General features: G+C 39.2%; 1 protein-coding gene across 6 annotated transcripts in view; it reads left to right on the forward strand.

The window, feature by feature from the left end:
- Window positions 1-20,812, forward strand: part of LOC128705063 (centrosomal protein of 290 kDa) — a 448,876-nt gene extending 428,064 nt beyond the window's left edge. For all 6 annotated transcript variants that reach the window (XM_070085555.1, XM_070085557.1, XM_070085556.1 and 3 more), the window contains one exon: window positions 14,119-20,812. In XM_070085555.1, the coding sequence (XP_069941656.1) occupies window positions 14,119-16,897 (2,779 nt within the window). In that variant the 3' untranslated portion in view covers window positions 16,898-20,812. The remainder of the gene's footprint in view (window positions 1-14,118) is intronic.
- The last annotated feature ends 278 nt before the right edge of the window (window positions 20,813-21,090 follow it).

Here is a 21,090-nt window from a genome sequence, read left to right on the forward strand (position 1 = left end):
AGTCACTGGACCTCTGTCGCACAACAAATCTGTCCATAGAGCTCTGTACCTCCCGTTCCTTTACGATTTGTCTAAAATGGGCCACAACATTGTCATTGAAATAGTCACCAGCACGGCTTGCAACAGCTGTGTCAGGGTGATTTTCATCTATAAAGGTTTGCAGTTCAACCCACTGTGCACACATTTCCTTAATCTTTGAAGTAGGCACAATGGATTCCACAACTGGCATAGGCTTCTCAGGGTTAGCCCCAAACCCTTCAAAATCTTTCTTAATTTCCATACTAATTCTCACCCTTTTTACCACAGGGTTGGCACTAGAAGCTTTCTTGGGGCCCATGGTCACTTATTTTCCAGAAACAGCACCGAAAACACTGTAATAATACGAAATATTCCGAGTGTATGCTTGGATGTTACCGCGGAGGCTGGCTGGTAAACAATGGGACGGGCGGCACATGTGAGGGCACATTGGACGCGTCTCGGACGAAAATCGGTGAGCGGGTTTTTAATCGGTATGCGCGGCAAAAATTTTGCGATAAAAGTAAGCGGTATGCGGAAAAATCGCTATGTGATGCCATCGTTATGCGGGGGTCCACTGTATTTAGTCACTTAGCCATAATACCAACTTACCTCATAATTTTGTAATATTTTAAACTTAAGATCTAATTTAAGTCTGCCCGAAATGCCTAGCCATGCTAGGTGTTCTAGTGGTACACTCTGTAATTATTATTTTACTACATGTAAACCACACAATAACCAAATTCTGTAAACTCAGCATTGTAATCCTTATAGAGAATAAACTTTGAATTTGAATTTGAATAATACATAGTTCATATGGTAATTAGACGAGTTACAGTGAGTACAGGAGAATTGAATATTTATCAGGTAACGCTACATGGTTTTGATAAGTCTAGTGGAGACTTATTACACTATTGAATTAGTTAATAAAGATTACAGTATTACAGTGTAAAAATTTAAAACAATTTACAATATGATGTACAGTGGTACCTCGAGATACGAACAGCTCAAAACTCGAACAGTTATGTAAGTGTATTTATGTAAGTGCATTTTTAAGTGTATTTTTGTGGGTCTGAAACTGATTAATCTAATTTACATTATTCCTTATGGGAACAAATTCGTTCAGTATCGGCACTCGACCAGCCTTCTGGAACGAAGTAAGTTCGTATCCCGAGGTACCACTGTATTACAGTTTAGTGCTATTTAAAACAATGAAATTTGGTGATACAATGGAACAGAGTACATTATGATGTACTGTATTACAATCTACTACTATTTAAAACAATGGAAAAGCAGACACCCTAATTTTGAAGTAGTAAATGGTTGAGCATTCATCAGCACAATATGAGCAGCTTTTGAGAAACTGGTTGTGATTAGGTATGGTTTGTCTGGTTAATTTTGGGTGATGAGGTGATTTCTTATTAGGACCTTAAACTGATTTGCAGACAGGGGTCCTTTAGTGTGTTTGGCAATGAATTCCAGATGTTCGGGCCTTTTACGTGCAAAGCATTGTTGCATAGGGAGAGATAAACATAAGGGATATTGAAGAGTGATCTGTGTTTTGTATTATGGTTGTGTGTTCTGTTATAGTTATCAAGACTTGGCAGGCAAAGCAACATACCTCCAGTGAAAAGTAGGGGCACCATTAGTACACTAAGAGAAACACAATAAATGTCCAGGGCCCAAGACTGTTCAGCAGCCTCCCACCAGCCATAAGGGGAACTACCAATAAACCCCTGGTTGTCTTCAAGAAAGAGCTGGGCAGATACCTAAAGTCAGTGCCAGATCAGCCGGGCTGTGGTTCATATGTTGGACTACGTGCAGCCAGCAGTAACAGTCTAGTTGATCAGGACCTAATCCATCAAGAGGCCTGGCCATGAACCAGGCTGTGGGGGTGTTGACCCCTGGAATACCCTCCAGGCAGTTAGACCTACCTAGGCCTATTTTATCCCATGTACCCTAACACTCCAGATCGCAGTCATTTTAAACACTGGTTGACATGTGTGGCAGTATATACACAACCATTGATTACATGCATGGCAGTATATGCACACCCAGATGGAATGAAATAGAATGACAGAGTATATAAATCTGTAGTGGAGGGAAGGCTGGGTAGGAGTCAGCCTAGGAAAGGTTGGAGAGAGGGGGTTAAGGAGGTTTTTGTGTGCGAGGGGCTTGGACTTCCAGCAAGCGTGTGTGAGCATGTTAGATGGGAGAAAATGGAGACAAATGATTTTTAGGACTTGACGTGCTGTTGGAGTGTAAGGTAACATTTATGAAGAGATTCAGGGAAACTGGCAGGCCGGACTTGATTCCTGGAGATGGGAAGTACAGCGCCGGCACTCTGAAGGAGGGGTATTAATGTTGTAGTTTTATAACTGTAGTATAAGCATGCCAGAGGCATGCCAGAGGCATGCTTACACTACAGTTATAAAACTGTAAAATGGATGATTTGTTAATAGAAAACACTCTATATTGGCACAGGTTATGGAACAGTACATTTTAATGTTCATTAATGAATACTGATATAAAAGTTAGGTAATTAAAAGGTTTATCATTCGTAAGAAGGATAATAGTGAGGTAGTTCAAATTTCTTTTTTTTTTTTTTTCAACAAGTCGGCAGTCTCCCACTGAGGCAGGGTAACCCAAAAAGAAAGGAAATCCCCAAAAAGAAAATACTTTTATCATCATTCAACACTTTCACCTCACTCACACATAATCACTGTTTTTGCAGAGGTGCTCAGAATGCAACAGTTTAGAAGCATATATGTATAAAGATACATAACATATCCCTCCAAACTGTCAATATCCCAAACCCCTCCTTTAAAGTGCTGGCATTGTACTTCCCATTCCCAGGACTCAAGTCCGGCTATATAGAAATAACTGGTTTCCCTGAATCCCTTCACTAAATACACCTACCATCCGACTTAAGACCGAGTTCGGTTCCGAGAAACCGGTCGTAAGTCGAAATGGTCATAAGTCGAACTTTACTACTGAATATCAACAAAACATTTTTGTAATGACTTTATTTTATTGTTTTATTTTGGTATTTCATGTTTTACTTTACTTTTTATGTTGTTAGTACTGTATTTTATACTGTAAGGTTTAGGATAAACACTGTGTACAATACAAATAGTTGTTCATTTCCCAGAAATTTGGCATAAAAAATACGGTCGTAAGTCGAATGGTCGTAAGTCGAGCAGGTCGTAAGTCGGATGGTAGGTGTATTACCCTGCTCACACTCCAACAGCTCGTCAGGTCCCAAATACCATTCGTCTCCATTCACTCTCATCTAACACGTTCATGCACGCTTGCTGGAAGTCCAAGCCCCTCGCCCACAAAACCTCCTTTACCCCTTCTCTCCAACCTTTTCGAGGACGACCCCTACCCTGCCTTCCTTTCCCTACAGATTTATACGCTCTCCATGTCATTCTACTTTGATCCATTCTCTCTAAATGATCAAACCACCTCAACAACCCCTCTTCAGCCCTCTGACTAATACTTTTATTAACTCCACACCTCCTAATTTCCACACTCCAAATTTTCTGCATAATATTTACACCACACATTGCCCTTAGAGTGTTGGTACTACTATACTTTCATACATTCCCTTCTTTGCCTCCATAGCTAAAGTTTTTTGTCTCCACATATACCTCAATGCACCACTCACCTTTTTTCCTTCATCAATTCTATGATTAACCTCATCCTTCATAAATCCATCCGCTGACACGTCAACTCCCAAATATCTGAAAACATTCACTTCTTCCATACTCCTCCTCCCCAATTTGATATCCAATTTTTCTTTATATAAATCATTTGATACCCTCATCTCCTTACTCTTTTCTATGTTCACTTTCGACTTTCTACTTTTACACACACTCCCAGACTCGTCCACTAACCTTTGCAATTTTTCTTTAGAATCCCCCATAAGCACAGTATCATCAGCAAAAAGTAACTGTGCCAATTCCCATTTTGTATTTGATTCTCAATAATTTAATCCCACCCCTCTACCGAACATCCTAGCATTTACTTCTTTTACAACCTCATCTATAAATATATTAACCCTTTTACTGTTTTGGTCTTATATATACGTCTTACGAGCCAGTGTTTCGGATGTATTAATACGCATAAATTCTAGCGGCTTCAAATCAAGCAAGAGAAAGCGGTAGGCCCACACATGAGAGAATGGGTCTGTGTGGTCAGTGTGCATCACACAAAAAAAAATCCTGCAGCACGCAGTGCATAATGAGAAAAAAAACTGACCATTTTTTTGGATTAAAATGCCGACTTTGAGGTGTATTTTCGTATGGTATTTATTGTTGTATTCTCGTTTTCATGGTCTCAAGTGATAAAATGGAAAACATGATGCAAAAATAGAGATGAATTTGATTAGTTTCACAATGAAAACGACCTTAAAACTGAGCTCAAAGTAGCGGAAGTGCTCGATATTTACCAATGTTCAGGAGTAAGTAAATCACACCACACATCCAATACACGTCAACTGGGGAGTCTAATATTCTTTCACCAGTGCACTGATATTATTTATACCATTTTTGCAATAATGCAGTAGTCTGCATAACAGTAAATTTTGTATTTTTTGTATGAATAAAAAATCAAAATAGAAACCAATAGTAATATAAAAGGGGCCTAGAGACTTGACTAATGAACAGAGGATATGTTATTTTAGTGCCAAGAAAGTCTATATTGTTTATTCTGGACCCTATTTTGAAATTGGCATCTTTTTTAATTTGCATGAAATTGGCCAAATTGCCAATTTCTGACCACTTTCTTGGGTAGTTCAAATCGGTAAATGGGCGGTTTCTTATACTCAACTGATAGAAAAAATAGAATTTTAAAGAAATAGCTATGAGTTTGGTCAACTGGAACAACGGAATTGGCCAAAAACAGGGCTCAAAGTTGGCAAAATCGCCGATGCATACTTGCCGCCAAGACTGCTAACTTTGCAGGAGTGTAATTCCGTGAGTTTTTGACCAAATTTCATACTTTTGGTGTCATTACCATTGGGAAAAGATTCTCTATCATTTCATAAGAGAATTTTTTTTTTTTTCAAAAATTTTGAGACAGAATGACAGTTTCAGCAAGGGGTTTGCGACAGTCAAAGGGTTAAACAACTGTGGTGACATTACACATCCCTGTCTAAGACCTACTTTTACTGGGAAGTAGTCTCCTTCTCTTCTGCACACCCTAACCTGAGCCTCACTATCCTCATAAAAACTCTTTACAGCATTTAGTAACTTACCACCTATTCCATATACATAACATCTGCCACATTGCTCCCCTATCAACTCTATCATATGCCTTTTCTAAATCCATAAATGCAGTAAAAACTTCCCTACTTTTATCTAAATACTGTTTGCATATATGCTTCAATGTAAACACTTGATCTACGCATCCCCTACCCACTCTAAAACCTTGCTCATTCTATAATTTTTTCACTAATAACCCTACCGTACACTTTCCTGGTATACTTAGCAAACTTATTCCTTTATAATTTTTACACTCTCTTTTGTCCCCCTTCCCTTTATATGAAGGGTCTATACATGGTCTCTGCCAATCTGTAGGTACCTTCTCCTCTTTCATACATTTATTAAACAAAAATACCAACCACTCCAACACTATATCCTCTCCTGCTTTTAACATTTCTGTCATGATCCCATCAGTTCCAGCTGCTTTACCCCCTTTCATTCTACATAATGCCTCATGCACCTCCCCCACACTCACATCCTGCTCTTCTTCACTCCTAAAAGATGGTATACCTCCCTGGCCAGCGCATGAAATTACCGCATCCCTTTCTTCGTTGACATTTAAAAGTTCCTCAAAATATTCTTGCCATCTACCCAATACCTCCATCTCCCCATCTACTAACCCCCTTACTCTGTTTTTAACTGACAAATCCATTTGTTCCCTAGGCTTTCTTAACTTGTTTAACTTGCTCCAAATTTTTTTCTTATTTTCATTAAAATTTCTTGACCATGCCTCTCCCACTCTATCATCTGCTCTCCTTTTGCACTCTCTCACCACTCTCTTCACCTTTCTTTTACTCTCCATATACTCTACTCTTCTTATAACACTTCTGCTTTGTAAAAACCTCTCATAAGCTACCTTTTTCTCTTTTATCACACCCTTTACTTCATCATTCCACCAATCACTCCTCTTTCCTCCTGCACACACCCTCCTATAACCACAAACTTCTGCACCACATTCTAATACTGCATTTTTAAGACTATTCCAACCCTCTTCAGCCTCCCCACTACTCACACTTGCACCAGCTCACCTTTCTACCAATAGTTGCCTATATCTTTATTTATTTATTTATTTATTTGAACATGATACAGAGAAGTACAAAGGAATACAGTTATTAACCCCTTCGGTGGTGCTCCAGTGTCCAAGAAATTTTGAAAAAAAAAAAAAAAATTCTTACAGAATTAAAGAGTATATTTTTGTGAAGGTAATAAGAAAAAAAAAATTTCTGATCAGTACTTACTGAGATACAGTGCCGAGAAGTTGACCCAAAATGACCTGGTGGTGGCAGCATCGACGATTTCCACATACGCGCATTACTTTATTTAATGTTTTTTGTAGTTTTTTCTTTTCTTTTCTAATTTTTTTCTTTTCCTACTAACATTTGGGGCCTGAGAGACCAATACTGTATATAATGTATATATATAAACTCACTGTATTGAACACAATAACCGCACTAAAGTTATTATCATATTATTGTTTACCACTTTTGTTTATTACAATAAACATGCACAAATCTTGTATAATACTAATGTTCTATCATATATTTACATATTTACATTCACTGGACATGGTTTTAGAACTGCTGGAGCTTGTGGAACTCCTTGAAACAAGGCACCATGCACAGAGGTACCTTACATTCCTCACACATAAACCGAGTGTCTTTGCGTCTTTGTTGCCATCATTTTGTTTGTGCACAGACATCACATCTCTTCTGAGCAAATTTCTTCTGATCACCTTCCCTCCTCAAACGCTTGGGTATATTCTCAGGAATTCAAGGACCTTGTTGTATAGCAGGTGTTGTTACCTGGTACTTCATTATGAGATGTCTGACAACAGACAAACAAAATTCACCATACGGTGGTCTGTTGCCAATCTTCATTTGGTACATATTATATGCATTGATCATTGAAATGTCCATGAGATGGAAGAAAAGTTTCATGTACCTCTTGTAACTTTTACGAACACAATCAACAAAGCCAATCTGCATGTCACATTTGTCAACAAAGCGCATGTTTTGTGTATAATCAATCACTGTCACTGGTTTTCGAATACGTTCATTAGTCACTCGATCAACTTTGCCACTGTCTTGCATTTCGTTAGTGAATGGTTGTCAACAATGTGACATCTTGTCTGTCATGCCACCGTAATGCCATGATGTCGTTGGCAGTAAACACCTGCACGTCATCACCACAAGCACCTGCGTTGAGCTTGGGCATATGTTTACAATTAGAATGCACTGTGCCACACACATCTGTCTTGTTCACTCGCAAGAAATCACTGAGTAAGGGGCTTGTGTACCAGTTATCGGTATATAATGTATGCCCCTTACCAAGATAAGGTGCCATCATGCTTCTCACTACATCACCTGAGATACCCAATAACATCTTGGTATCTTTTAATGTTTTACTTCCCGTGTATACAACAATATCCAGTACCAGGCCACTGTCAGTCACAGAGTACAAACAGTTTTATACCAAAGCGTTTCCTCTTGCTCGGTATATACTGCTTGAATAACAGCCTACCTTTGAACAAAATCAAAGACTCATCAATTACAAGATTCTTGAATGGATAAAAGTATTTGCTGAACTTTTGTTTGAGATACATAAAAACATTTCTAATCTTGTATAACCTGTCACTTCTGTCAGGCCTGGTTTTGTCAGAGAAGTGCAACATACGTAACAGTAAGATAAACCTGTTCACTGGGGTGATTTCACTGAAGACCGGGGTAGAAGTTAGCCAATCTGTGGACCAGTATGCTTTTATATTATGCTTATAGACATGAGGCATAAGCATTATTGTTGCAAAAAACAAATACATTTCTGCAACAGTCGTCTCTTTCCACCGGTGTAGTCTTGACTGTGGTGATATCATTGTATTTGCCATGGTGTACTCAAAATACTTGTTACTTTCCCTGACAATAATTTCCATCAAGGGCTGGTCAAAGAATATTTAAAAAAATTCCAGTTCATTGGCCGTGTTTCCAAGGGAACAAGTAGGTAGAATTCCACTTTGAGAGTCATCAAAGTAGTGGGGCTTGGGAACAAAATTGGGATTTTGCTGCCAATCCCAGATACAGTTTGCTGGTGGATACTGGACATCATAGGCTGGTTGTGCTGGTAGTTGTGGTTGTGGTGGGCTGGTGGTTGATGCTCTGCTTTGTCCTTGAACTGCGGAGTCAGCAGCGTGGGTCCCAGCCTGGGCTGGTGAGTCACACATGGCCGTGGCACTACCATCGCCACTACCACCATCTACTGATGCCTGTGGTCTATACATGCCAAGTGTAGCCACATCATCCTCACTTTCACTGTCTATTCCTGGTGTAGGGCCACGGGATGTACTCCGGGATGTACTCCGTCCCCTGGGCGCCGCATAGGGTACACTACCCGAGCGCATGCAGTGGCGTACATACCGACATTTCACTGGTGAATATGTTTCCTCACTATAACTACTCAAATGATCGTCAAGAGCAACAAAATCACAATCTACATCACTATCATCATCACAACTAAAGTCAGAGGCCTGGCCATGCGAAAATAATAGTTTTCTTTTGCGTTGAGGTACAACTGACTGTGACTGAGGAGTGCCCACACCAGAGGTAGAAGGTTGAGGATCGTCAGGGTTTTCTCTGCTATTATCGATATCCTGGTCATTTCTTTCGGTCACTAACTGATCAAAGCCAAAGAATTCGTCTTCATTTCCACTAACATCAGTGCCAGAACTATCAGATAGGAAGAGGAGAGTCCCAATTTTCCTTGGAGTGAGAGCTGCCTTGCGACGAGGCATGGTGAACAAGGGTAACTGAGCCAGCGTTCTCACAATGCTATGCAGGCACCTAGATTTTTTGTTTATGGCGCACACCCACCACACAGACCCGTTCTCTCACATGTAGGCCTATGAGCGTTTTCACGCTAAATTTAATGGCGCTAGAATTTTGGCATAGATCTACGGTTTGGACATTGAACGTGAAGCTGTAGATCTACGGGACGGACCCTGAAAGGGTTAAAGTGCAACATGCCAAAGCCGCTTGTATGCAGAGCATTATGGGTAGGCTTAAAATTAACTTAAGATTAACTAAGCAATGATATATTCAGTAGTAAAAACATTATTGTAAACAGATAACAATTTAGCACAAATGAGTATTACAAAGACAGGTCATATGGTCATTTACTGTGTTGCTGTGTAATCAGTACAATGGAGTACTATTTTGTTAGGTAATGTGATTAAAAAATAAAGTTTGATTGGGTCACAGGTTAGACATTTATGAGATACAATAATGAGAAACATTTATGAGATACAATTTATGAGATGGAATTATTCAGTATTTATTTAGTTGTGGGTGAGTAAGTGATTTTTGAGAAGAGACTTGAATTTATAAACAGACAGTGTTTCTTTTATATTCACAGGTAATGAATTCCAGATTTTAGGGCGTTTTATGTGCATTGAGTTTTTGCATAGCGTGAGATGGACAGGCCCGGTGGCCTGGTGGCTAAAGCTCCCGCTTCACACATGGAGGGCCCGGGTTCGATTCCCGGCGGGTGGAAACATTTCGACACGTTTCCTTACACCTGTTGTCCTGTTCACCTAGCAGGAAATAGGTACCTGGGTGTTAGTCGACTGGTGTGGGTCACATCCTGGGGGACAAGATTAAGGACCCCAATGGAAATAAGTTAGACAGTCCTCGATGACGCACTGACTTTCTTGGGTTATCCTGGGTGGCTAACCCTCCGGGGTTAAAAATCTGAACGAAATCTTATCTTATCTTAAAGAGTGATCTGTGCCTTGTGTTATGGTCATGTGTTCTGTTGAGGTTGGTAAGGAGACGTTTGAGGGGAGGGTTTATATCCGAGTTAAGTGTTCTATGTATGTAGTAGGTGCAGTAATAAGTATGGATGTTTTGTATGGTGAGTAGGTTTAGAGTTTTGAATATTGGTGGAGTGTGCTGCCTGTAGTGGGAATTTGTTATCATTCTGACTGCAGCCTTTTGTTGGGTAATTAGTGGTCTGAGATGGTTTATTGCTGTTGAGCCCCATGCACAAATTCCATAGGTGAGATAGGGGTAAATAAGTGAGTGATATAGGGCTTGGAGGGCTGACTGTGGAACATAGTACCGTATCACCCGAACTTCCTCCTCCCTTAGTTTATACACTTTCACATATAACAATATTACCATTACCAAATTTTGTATTGGAAATTGTTGTTTCTTGGCATGATACACTGTTTCCAGAAGAACTCCTATATTGGCAGAGTTTTTATAATCCTTTAATGCATGTGTAATTTGATCATAATTTTTGGTGCAAATCTGTAAAGAAATGCAAATTATTGTTATGACTCCCATATTCTGTTGCATTTGTGCAAGATCTCTTAACTGAATACAATCTATGGGATTTTCTTCAAAACATGTTCACTACATTTTTTATACCCAAATTGGTCCTTAGCACTTTTTTAATCCTTTCAGGGTCCACAAGCCAAATTTCAAAGTGTGCATCGGGGTCCAAGAATTTTCAAAAAATAATTTTGTTATTTTTTCTTATGAAATGGTTGAGAATCTTTTTCTGAAGGTAATGAAACAAAAAGTATGAAATTTGATGGAAAATTGACGAAATTATGCTCTTGCGTATCTTGATGTATCTGATATTTATGCATCGGCGATTTTGCTGACTTTGACTCCCATTTTAGGCCACTTACATTGTTCCAGTCGACCAAATTCTTAGCTATTTCACTAGTATTAATTCTGTTCTGTCGATTGAGCACAAGAAATCGCCAGGTTAACTGTTTCAACTGCAAAATAAAGTGATCAGAAATTGGTAATTGGCCAATTTAATGGAAAGTTCAAAATACAGTGGACCCCTTGTTTTTCGTAATTAATCCGTTCCAGGAAGTGTGACTATTTTCGAAATTGACGATTTTCGAAACCATTTTCCCCATAAGAAATAATGTAAATACAATTAATCCGTTTCAGACACCCAGAAGCATTAAAACAAAAGTTTTTTTACATGAATTATAGCTGTAGTACATACACAATACAATGTGACATGATGAATGAAATATTAACAGCATAACACTTTCCTTTATTGGCGATTTTTCTTAGTGTATGGAAGACTGGAGGAAGGGAGAGATTGGATTATTTACTGTTTGGAAGGGGAATCCCCTTCCATCAACAGCTCAGGTACCAAGTCCTTTTCTGGGGTTACTTCTCTTCTCTGTTTCTTAATGCCACTAGGACCAGCTTGAGAGTCACTGGAGCCCTGTCTCACAAAATAAGTGTCCAGAGAGCTCCGTTTCTGGCATCTCTTTAAAACGCCCATAAAATGGGCCAAGACTTTGTCACTGTACAAGTTGCTGATATGGCTTGCAACAGCCTTGTCAGGGTGATGTTTCTCCATAAATCTTTCCATCCTATCCCACATTTCAAAAATCTTCTTAATTTCTGAAGAAGGCAACTTCTTCCATCTCTCTTCCTCCTCCTCTGCAGCAATATTCTGAGCTGCAGCCTGTTGCTGTTCCAGCTGAAGCTCTTGCAGCTCCTCAGTGGTTAGCTCTTCATTGTGGTCCTCCAACTCTTCCACATCCTTCAAATTCACATGCAACCCCATAGAACTCCCCAATGCCACAATAGATTCCACAACTGCCATAGGCTCGTCAGGGTCAGCCCCAAACCCTTCAAAATCCCTCTTGTCAACACAATCTGGCCACAATTTTCTCCAAGCAGAGTTCGAAGTCCTGGTAGTCACTCCCTCTCAAGCCTTACCTATAAGGCTTATGCAGTGGAGGATACTGAAGTGATCCTTCCAAAACTCTCTTAGGGTCAAACGAGTGTCTGAGGTCACTTTAAAGCACCTTTGAAACATTGCTTTGGTGTAGTTTTTTTTAAAGTTTGAAATGATCTGCTGGTCCATGGGCTGGAGGAGAGGAGTGGTATTAGGGGGCAAGAACTTTACTGTGATGACCCCATACTCCTCCAGAATTAGGTCATTCAAGTTTGGAGGATGAGCAGGTGCATTGTCCATTAGCAGGAGGCACTTGAGATCCAATTTATTTTCCAGGAGGTAATTCTTCAGAGTGGGGCCAAACACTTCATTGAACCACTCAACAAAAATTTCCCTTGTGACCCATGCCTTATTATTAGCTTTCCAAAATACACAATTTACTCTTCATAATGCTCTGGGATTTTCAGAATGGTACACTACTAATGGCTTCACTTTGAAATCCCCTTACGAAAAATGAGGGTCACTGTAATTCTGTTTTGCTCTGTCCTTGCAAAATGACCAAACTGCCTCAATAACCCCTCTTGAGCCCTCTGAATAATACTTTTAGTAACTCCACACCTCCTCCTAATTTCCACACTACGAATTCTCTGCATAATATTTACACCACACATTGCCCTTTGACATGACATCTCCACTGCCTCCAGCCTCCATCTCGCTGCAGCATTTACAACCCATGCTTCACACCCATACAAGAGTGTTGGTACTACTATACTCTCGTACATTCCCTTCTTTGCTTCCATGGATAAGATTTTTTGTCTCCACAGATACCTCAATGCACCACTCACCTTTTTTCCTTTATCAATTCTTTTTTCCTTTATCAATTCTATGGTTAACCTCATCCTTTATAAACCCATCTGCTGACAAATCTACTCTCAAATATTTTTTTTTTATTATTATCGCACTGGCCGATTCCCACCAAGGCAGGGTGGCCCGAAAAAGAAAAACTTTCACCATCATTCACTCCATCACTGTCTTGCCAGAAGGGTGCTTTACACTATAGTTTTTAAACTGCAACATTAACATCCCTCCTTCAGAGTGCAGGCACTGTACTTTCCATCTCCAGGACTCAAGTCCGGCCTGCCGGTTTCCCTGAACTCCTTCATAAATGTTACTTTGGTCACACTCCAACAGCACGTCAAGTATTAAAAACCATTTGTCTCCATTCACTCCTATCAAACACGCTCACGCATGCCTGCTGGAAGTCCAAGCCCCTCGCACACAAAACCTCCTTTACCCCCTCCCTCCAACCTTTCCTAGGCCGACCCCTACCCCGCCTTCTTTCCATTACAGACTGATACACTCTTGAAATCATTCTGTTTTGCTCCATTCTCTCGACATGTCTGAACCACCTCAACAACCCTTCCTCAGCCCTCTGGACAACAGTTTTGGTAATCCCGCACCTCCTCCTAACTTCCAAACTACAAATTCTCTGCGTTATATTCACACCACACATTGCCCTCAGACATGACATCTCCACTGCCTCCAGCCTTCTCCTCGCTGCAACATTCATCACCCATGCTTCACACCCATATAAGAGCGTTGGTAAAACTATACTCTCATACATTCCCCTCTTTGCCTCCAAGGACAAAGTTCTTTGTCTCCACAGACTCCTAAGTGCACCACTCATCCTTTTCCCCTCATCAATTCTATGATTCACCTCATCTTTCATAGACCCATCCGCTGACACGTCCACTCCCAAATATCTGAATACATTCACCTCCTCCATACTCTCTCCCTCCAATCTGATATCCAATCTTTCATCATCTAATCTTTTTGTTATCCTCAAATATCTGAACACATTTACTTCTTCCATACTCCCTCCTTCCAATGTGATAATTTTTCTTTATCTTACTCGTTTGATACCCTCATCGCCTTACTCTTATCTATGTTCACTTTCAACTTTCTTCTGTTACACACCCTCTAAATAATATGTAGTATAAATGAGACACCACAAGCATAGATTTGCTTCTGTAGATATAAATATGTAAAACAGACGAGTTAAAAGACACATTTGCAGAACTGTAATTATGTATATATGTAAATCTATAATTTATTTTTTTTTTTTGTACAGACAACAATATACAGGAGCTGTGCCTCTCTCCCAGCAAGAGCGACTTGTCGATCTGATGGAAACATTAAGGCAAGATAGGAATGCTTTACAGAAGACCCTTCAGAGTGCCCAGTATGACAAGATGGAGTCAAAAATTGCTCTGAGACAACTGAAAGTAAAACAAGAAGCTCTTGATGACTTGAAGGTGGCCTTTTCTTCTCCCAAATCAACAACACACATTGTTAATTGGTGTACTAAGCTTGAGGAAGCCAGACTGAAGAATGTTGAATTAGAAGAAAAAATTCAAACTCTTGAGGAGAATCATGCTTTAAGTAAAACACGGTTAGAGGGAAAAGAGAGGAGATTAGGAGAGTTGCAAACACAGCTTATTAATTTAGAAAAGCTATATATGGATGAGCAGCTTTTGTGGGATGAACGAGAAACTGAATTGACCAAAGCTCTTGAGAAACACGAGACAATGCATAAAAGAGCCATCTTGGAAATGAATACACTGAATACTGATGATGTTCCTGATGGTTCACTGCCCATATCAAAACAGCTTGAACAAACACTAGATTTATTACGACAAAAGGTGACGCTGTTGGAAAATGCTGAGAAGGAAATAGAAAAATATAGAAATGAGGCTCAAATTATCCAGAAGAAAGTAAGAGAGAAGGAAATAGAGGTTATAGCAAGAGATAAAATAATTAATGAAATTAGAATAATGAAGAGCACTTCAAAAGGTTCACAAATCCTTTCAGAGGCAGCTCACGATATAACAGATGAGGAAAAGCCCAAGTTGGTGACACCTGAAGAAGAAACTATAAAAGTTATGGTTGAAGGACTGAAAGAGCGTCTTCGCATGAGTCAAGACACAGTAAAACACTACCAGGATCTTTTAGCTAAAGTACATGAAGATAAACAAAACCTTGCTGCTAGAAATAAGGATGAATTGACCTGTGTAACTAAGGAGCGTGAAGAGGCAATTGCAAAAGCGCGGGACCTCCAATCCCAGCTTGACTGCATTCCTACTCGGGATCAAAGTTCAACAGTTTTAACCGAGGCACAAGCAGCACAAATTCAAAATTTGGAGGAAACTACAAAAATGCTTGAAAAACAGTTAGAGCAGACCAAGAGTCACCTAATTGCATATGAAAGGAAAGCAGCACAATTAGAACGTGACTTGACAATTGCTCATCGTGAACATGCCCAAGAAAAAGAACACTTGGAAGTGTCTAATCAAGTGCGAGCACAGCAGCATCAACGTGAACTAGATAGACTCTCTGGAGAAGTGTGTAAGATGCGTCATGAAAGGGATGAAGTACGTAAGGAAGCAGCTATTCTTAAAGAGTCTGCTTGTCGTACCCCATCTGCCATCTTGCGAACACTGGTAGAAAAATTGCGTGATCAGCTAATTGAAAAAGAAAAACAGGTTTCCAGGCTTCATCTTGCTGTACAAGACATGAAGAAGAGGATGTCAGAAAATAAGATACAAAATGAAGAGATAGATCCAGCCATAATTGAAAAGGAAGTGTCACAAGTGACCAACAAGCTCACTGAATCATTCAAAATGGAGCTTGGAAAACTTACTGCTATGAAAGATAACCTAGAACAAAAACTACATGAACAAAATATTTCATTTACAGCGGTAAAGGAAAAGAATAATGCAGAAATAGATACGCTGAATGAAGAACATAAAAGCTTGAAATCAGAAAATTTAAAATTGGAAAAGCAGATGTTTCAGCAAAAGAAAGTTAATGGTGCTCTTAAACAGAAGCTTGAAGATTTAGAAGGAAAATCACCTGCAGCAATAACCAGAGCAATTGAGAATTTGCAAGAAAAGTTAAAGAAAACTGATACTAAAGAAACACAGGAAAATGAAATTCGTAAGGCCAGAAGTCAAGAACAAGTCGTTAGGTGGGATGAAAGAAAGAAACTCCAAGGCATAATTGATAAATTGAAAGGAAAAGTGAAGGATTTGGAAATAGATCATGCTGCAAATATAAAGAAGTTAGAGACAAGTAGAGATCTTTTGAGCAGAGTTGAAAAAGAAAAGCTGTCATTGCAATTTAAACTGAATAATTTAAGTAAAGTTTCCACTGAAAGAATGTGTGGTGTTTGTCTGAAAACTTTAAATGCAAGAGAGAGAGGAAGTGAGAGTATTAATCAAGAAAGATCTTCACCAGCACATGGTATTTCACCTGTCAGACATGCAAGGAAGAGCCAAGTTAGCCCTTCTCCAGAAAGAGCCATAATTAAGGTAGAAGTAGGTGATACTCAGAGAGGTGAAGCCCAGAGTCCCTCATTGCCTACAAGAGCACAGATTACACAAGATGACAGTGAGTTAAGGTTTCGAATTCAACTAAAAAAAGCTTTGGAGGAAAAACATAGCCTGGAGTTGAAGTTTAAAAGTGCTGTAGAAGAAATTGCTGCTCTAAGAAATTGTCTACAGCAAAAAGAGGAAGAGGAAGAAAGACTAGTGGCTGAGAGGAGTCCAGTGGCACGACGAGGAGGTGGAGCAGCAGTTGTGCTTGAGTACGAGTCTCGTATACGAACTTTGGAAGAGGAACTACGGCAGAAAGCACGTCTTCTTAGTCATGTCAAGCAAGTAGTTTGTGAAGCTGCTGCTCGTGAAGAAGCTCTCTTAGAAGAAAAAGGTGTACTGCTTCAAAAAGTTGCTCTTTTGGAAAGTATATCAGAGGACACTCCATCTGCACGCCTTGTTCATGAATTAAGGCAGGCTAAACTCACAGTTACTAGACTCCAAAGACAACTGGACCAAATTCAAGGCAACTCTTAATGCCTTTGTGTGGCCCTAATTGAAAATAGTTTCCAGTCTTATATAGTGAGTTAAAGTGGATAGGATTAGCTTTGAGTAAAATATTTTTTAAGTACGGTACCTTTATAAATAGCAAACTTCAGCATATATAAAAGTGTTAGTTGAAAGCAGAGAAATATATCAGTGCAGTGCAGAGACTGGTGATAAAGTGAATGAGAATACTGTATTAAAAGATAAGCATGAGAATGTTAACTAAGCAGGTTTAGTAGAAAATGTCATAAGTCTGCACACATAAATATACATATCACAGGTTTGGATCATGTGAGAAGGCTACAAAACAAAATTCCATAGCAATTATGTAAGTTATTGCAAAAGTAGGAATGCAAGAAGAGGTTAAGTTACAATGCAGACTTACTAAATGGAGTGGAGAGTAATTTATAGAATGAGCATCAAGAATTTGTTTAACAGCCTGTAGGTGTGATGCTGGTCCAGGTGACTGACAAGATCTGTTATGTAGCAGTATAAGTATGAGCATTCCAGGTTTAAGTACTACACAGGAATTAGTCTAATAAATATAATGAGTAGAATGTTTGGCAGGGTGCTGATTAAAATCATTAAGAGAATATCTGAAAAGCTGGTTGGCGATGAATAACAGGGATTTTCTTGTGGAAGAAATTTGTGGGTCAGGTAGTTAAACTGAGTAAAGAGGGCATGTGAGAAAGACTGCAAAATGTACATGGCTTTATTGACCTGGAGCAAGTGTATGATAATATAAACAGAGATTGCAGGTAGAATTTTAAGTATTGGGTGCAGTTAGCAGACTGTTCTTAACCCTTTGACTGTTTTGGTTGTATATATACGTTTTACGAGCCAATGTGTTTGATGTATATACGTATACTTAAAAATTTTAGTGGCTTCAAATCAAGCAGGAGAAAGCTGGTAGGCTCACATGTGAAAGAATGGGTCTGTGTGGTCATTGTGCACAGTATAAAAAAACAAGCAGCACGCAGTGCATAATGAGAAAAAAAACTTTGACCGTATTTTTGGATTAAATTGCTGACTTTGAGGTGTATTTTCGTATAATATTTATGGTTATATTCTTTTTTTTTTTGGTCTCATTTGATGGAATGGAAAACATTATAGAAATAGAAGTGATTTTGATTGGTTTTACTATGAAAAGGATCTTGAAATAGAGCTCAAAGTGGCAGAGATGTTCGATTTTTGCCGATGTTCAAGAGTAAACAAATGACGTGATTGTCCAATAAATGTCCAACTAGCCATTCTAATACGCAGTCACAAATGGGTTGACATTATTTATACAATTATTACAATATTGCAGTAGTCTGCATAACAGTAAATATTCTATTTCTTTGTGAGTAAAAATTCAAAATAGAAAGCAAGAGTATTATACATGTAACAGGGGCCTGGAGACGTGAGTTATGAACAGAGAAAATGTGATTTTAGTGCCAGGAATGTCTGCATTGTTCATTCTGGACCCTGTTTTGAAATTGACATTTTTTAATTTGCATGATATTGGCCAAATTGCCAATTTCTGACCACTTTATTGGGTACTTGAAATTGGTAAATGAGCGGTTTCTTGTGCTCAATCGATAGAACAAATGGAGTTATAAAGAAATAACCATGACTTTGGTGGGCTGGAAGAATAGAATTGGCCGAAAATAGGGCTCAAAGTGGGCGAAATCACCGATACGTAAATGTCGCCGAGGTTGCTAACTTTGCTAGAGTGTAATTCTGTAAGTTTTCCATCAAATTTCGTACTTTTGGTGTCATTATCACCGGGAAAAGATTCTCTATCATTTCAGAAGAAAAAATAATTTTTTGTTTTCAAATATTTGCGACACCAGGAGACACTTCAGGATTTGGGGTTGTGACAGTCAAAGAGTAACCCTTTGACTGTCGCAGCCCCTGATCCTAGTCTCTCTCTCAGTGTTGCAAAATATTTGAAAAAAAAAAATAGGGTCCAGAATGAACACTGCAGACATTCCTGCTAATAAAATAACATTTTCTCCATTCATCAATCATGTCTCCAGGCCCCTCTTATATTACTCTTGCTTTCTATTTTGAATTTTTATTCACACAAAAAATAGAAGGTTTACTGTTTTGCAGACTATTGCATTATTGGAATAATTGTATAAATAGTGTCAACCCATTCGTGACCGCATATTAGAATGGCTAGTTGAACATACCTGGAGTTTACCTGGAGAGAGTTTCGGGGGTCAACGCCCCCGCGGCCCGGTCTGTGACCAGGCCTCCTGGTGGATCAGCCCCTGATCAACCAGGCTGTTGCTGCTGGCTGCACGCAAACCAACGTACGAGCCACAGCCCGGCTGATCAGGAACTGACTTTAGGTGCTTGTCCAGTGCCAGCTTGAAGACTGCCAGGGGTCTGTTGGTAATCCCCCTTATGTGTGCTGGGAGGCAGTTGAACAGTCTCGGGCCCCTGACATTTATTGTATGGTCTCTTAACGTGCTAGTGACACCCCTGCTTTTCATTGGGGGGATGGTGCATCGTCTGCCAAGTCTTTTGCTTTCGTAGTGAGTGATTTTCGTGTGCAAGTTCGGTACTAGTCCCTCTAGGATTTTCCAGGTGTATATAATCATGTATCTCTCCCTCCTGCGTTCCAGGGAATACAGGTTTAGAAACCTCAAGCGCTCCCAGTAATTGAGGTGTTTTATCTCCGTTATGCGCGCCGTGAAAGTTCTCTGTACATTTTCTAGGTCGGCAATTTCACCTGCCTTGAAAGGTGCTGTTAGAGTGCAGCAATATTCCAGCCTAGATAGAACAAGTGACCTGAAGAGTGTCATCATGGGCTTGGCCTCCCTAGTTTTGAAGGTTCTCATTATCCATCCTGTCATTTTTCTAGCAGATGCGATTGATACAATGTTATGGTCCTGGACAATGATATTGTTTGTTTACTCTTGAACATCAGCAAAAATCGAATACTTTCGCTACTTTGAGCTCCATTTCAAGGTCCTTTTCATCATGAAACTAATCAAAATCATCTCTGTTTCTATAATATGTCTTCCATTCCATCAATAAGACCAAGAAAATGAGAATACAGAAATAAATACTATACAAAAATACACCTCAAAGTAGACGTTTTAATCCAAAAACACGGTCTGAGTTTTTTTTTTCTCATTATGCACTGTGTGCTGCAGGATTTTTTTTTTTATACTGCACACACTGACCACACAGACCCATTCCCTCACATGTGGGAGTACCAGCTTTCTCCCGCTTGATTTGAAGCCACTAGAATTTTTGAGTATGTATGTATACGTCAAACACATTGGCTCGTAAGTTGTACATATAAAAACAAAACGGTCAAAGGGTTAAAACACTTGCTCAACATTTAAAGAAAGCAGAGTATACAAAAGAGTTAATTGCAGTGCTGCATTTAGTACAAAAGAGCACAATAAGGCTGGGTAATGTATAAGTGAACATTGTCATTACTATAAGATGGGGTAAGAGCAGTCAATTTTATGGGTTTCATTTATTTTGCAGTATAGTTATTTATCTCATTATTATTTGATCAATAATAAGGCTATGTAAATTACTCCTTTACAAGATGCAAAAATTAAATTTTTTTCAGTGGTACAAAATGTGTTTTTCTTGGTTGCAAGTAGCCCACAATTTGGGATAATTGGGTTGCAGTTTTTTTTTTTTTTCTGTACACTTAAGGCACTTGGTGGCTTACAGTTCTCACATCATTGTGTTAAACATAGGACACTTGTGAATTACTAAAATATCTATGCATTCTACCGCAGTGTTGTATAGCCCTTGTGGCTTAGCGCTTCTTTTTGATTATAATAATAATATGCATTCTACCAATAAAACTCAAAAACTTTAAATGTTTCATATCACTGATAAACAATTTCTGTGTCTGAACACACTAGAAAAATAAAAAGTTACTGAATAGCTTTGTTTCTTACAAGCCCTTCCTAACATACATTTAGATTACCAAAGTAATCTAAGCATCAATCTACCCTTTACTGTCTGGTTTACCCTGTTTTATTACTATATCAGTTAATGTAGTTTTGAAAATATCAAGTTCCTCAAGCTCCCTGAAGGTTCACCTGTCAGAGTGTACATCAACACTATCCACTTACCTTAGATGGTTGATATCCCAGTCACTGTTGGTCTGGTTCAACTAGATTTAATAGCTTCCCTACATAATGCTAGTCCTTTTGATGAGG

The sequence above is a fragment of the Cherax quadricarinatus genome, chromosome 16 (assembly GCF_038502225.1).
Source record: "Cherax quadricarinatus isolate ZL_2023a chromosome 16, ASM3850222v1, whole genome shotgun sequence".
NCBI lineage: Eukaryota > Metazoa > Arthropoda > Malacostraca > Decapoda > Parastacidae > Cherax > Cherax quadricarinatus.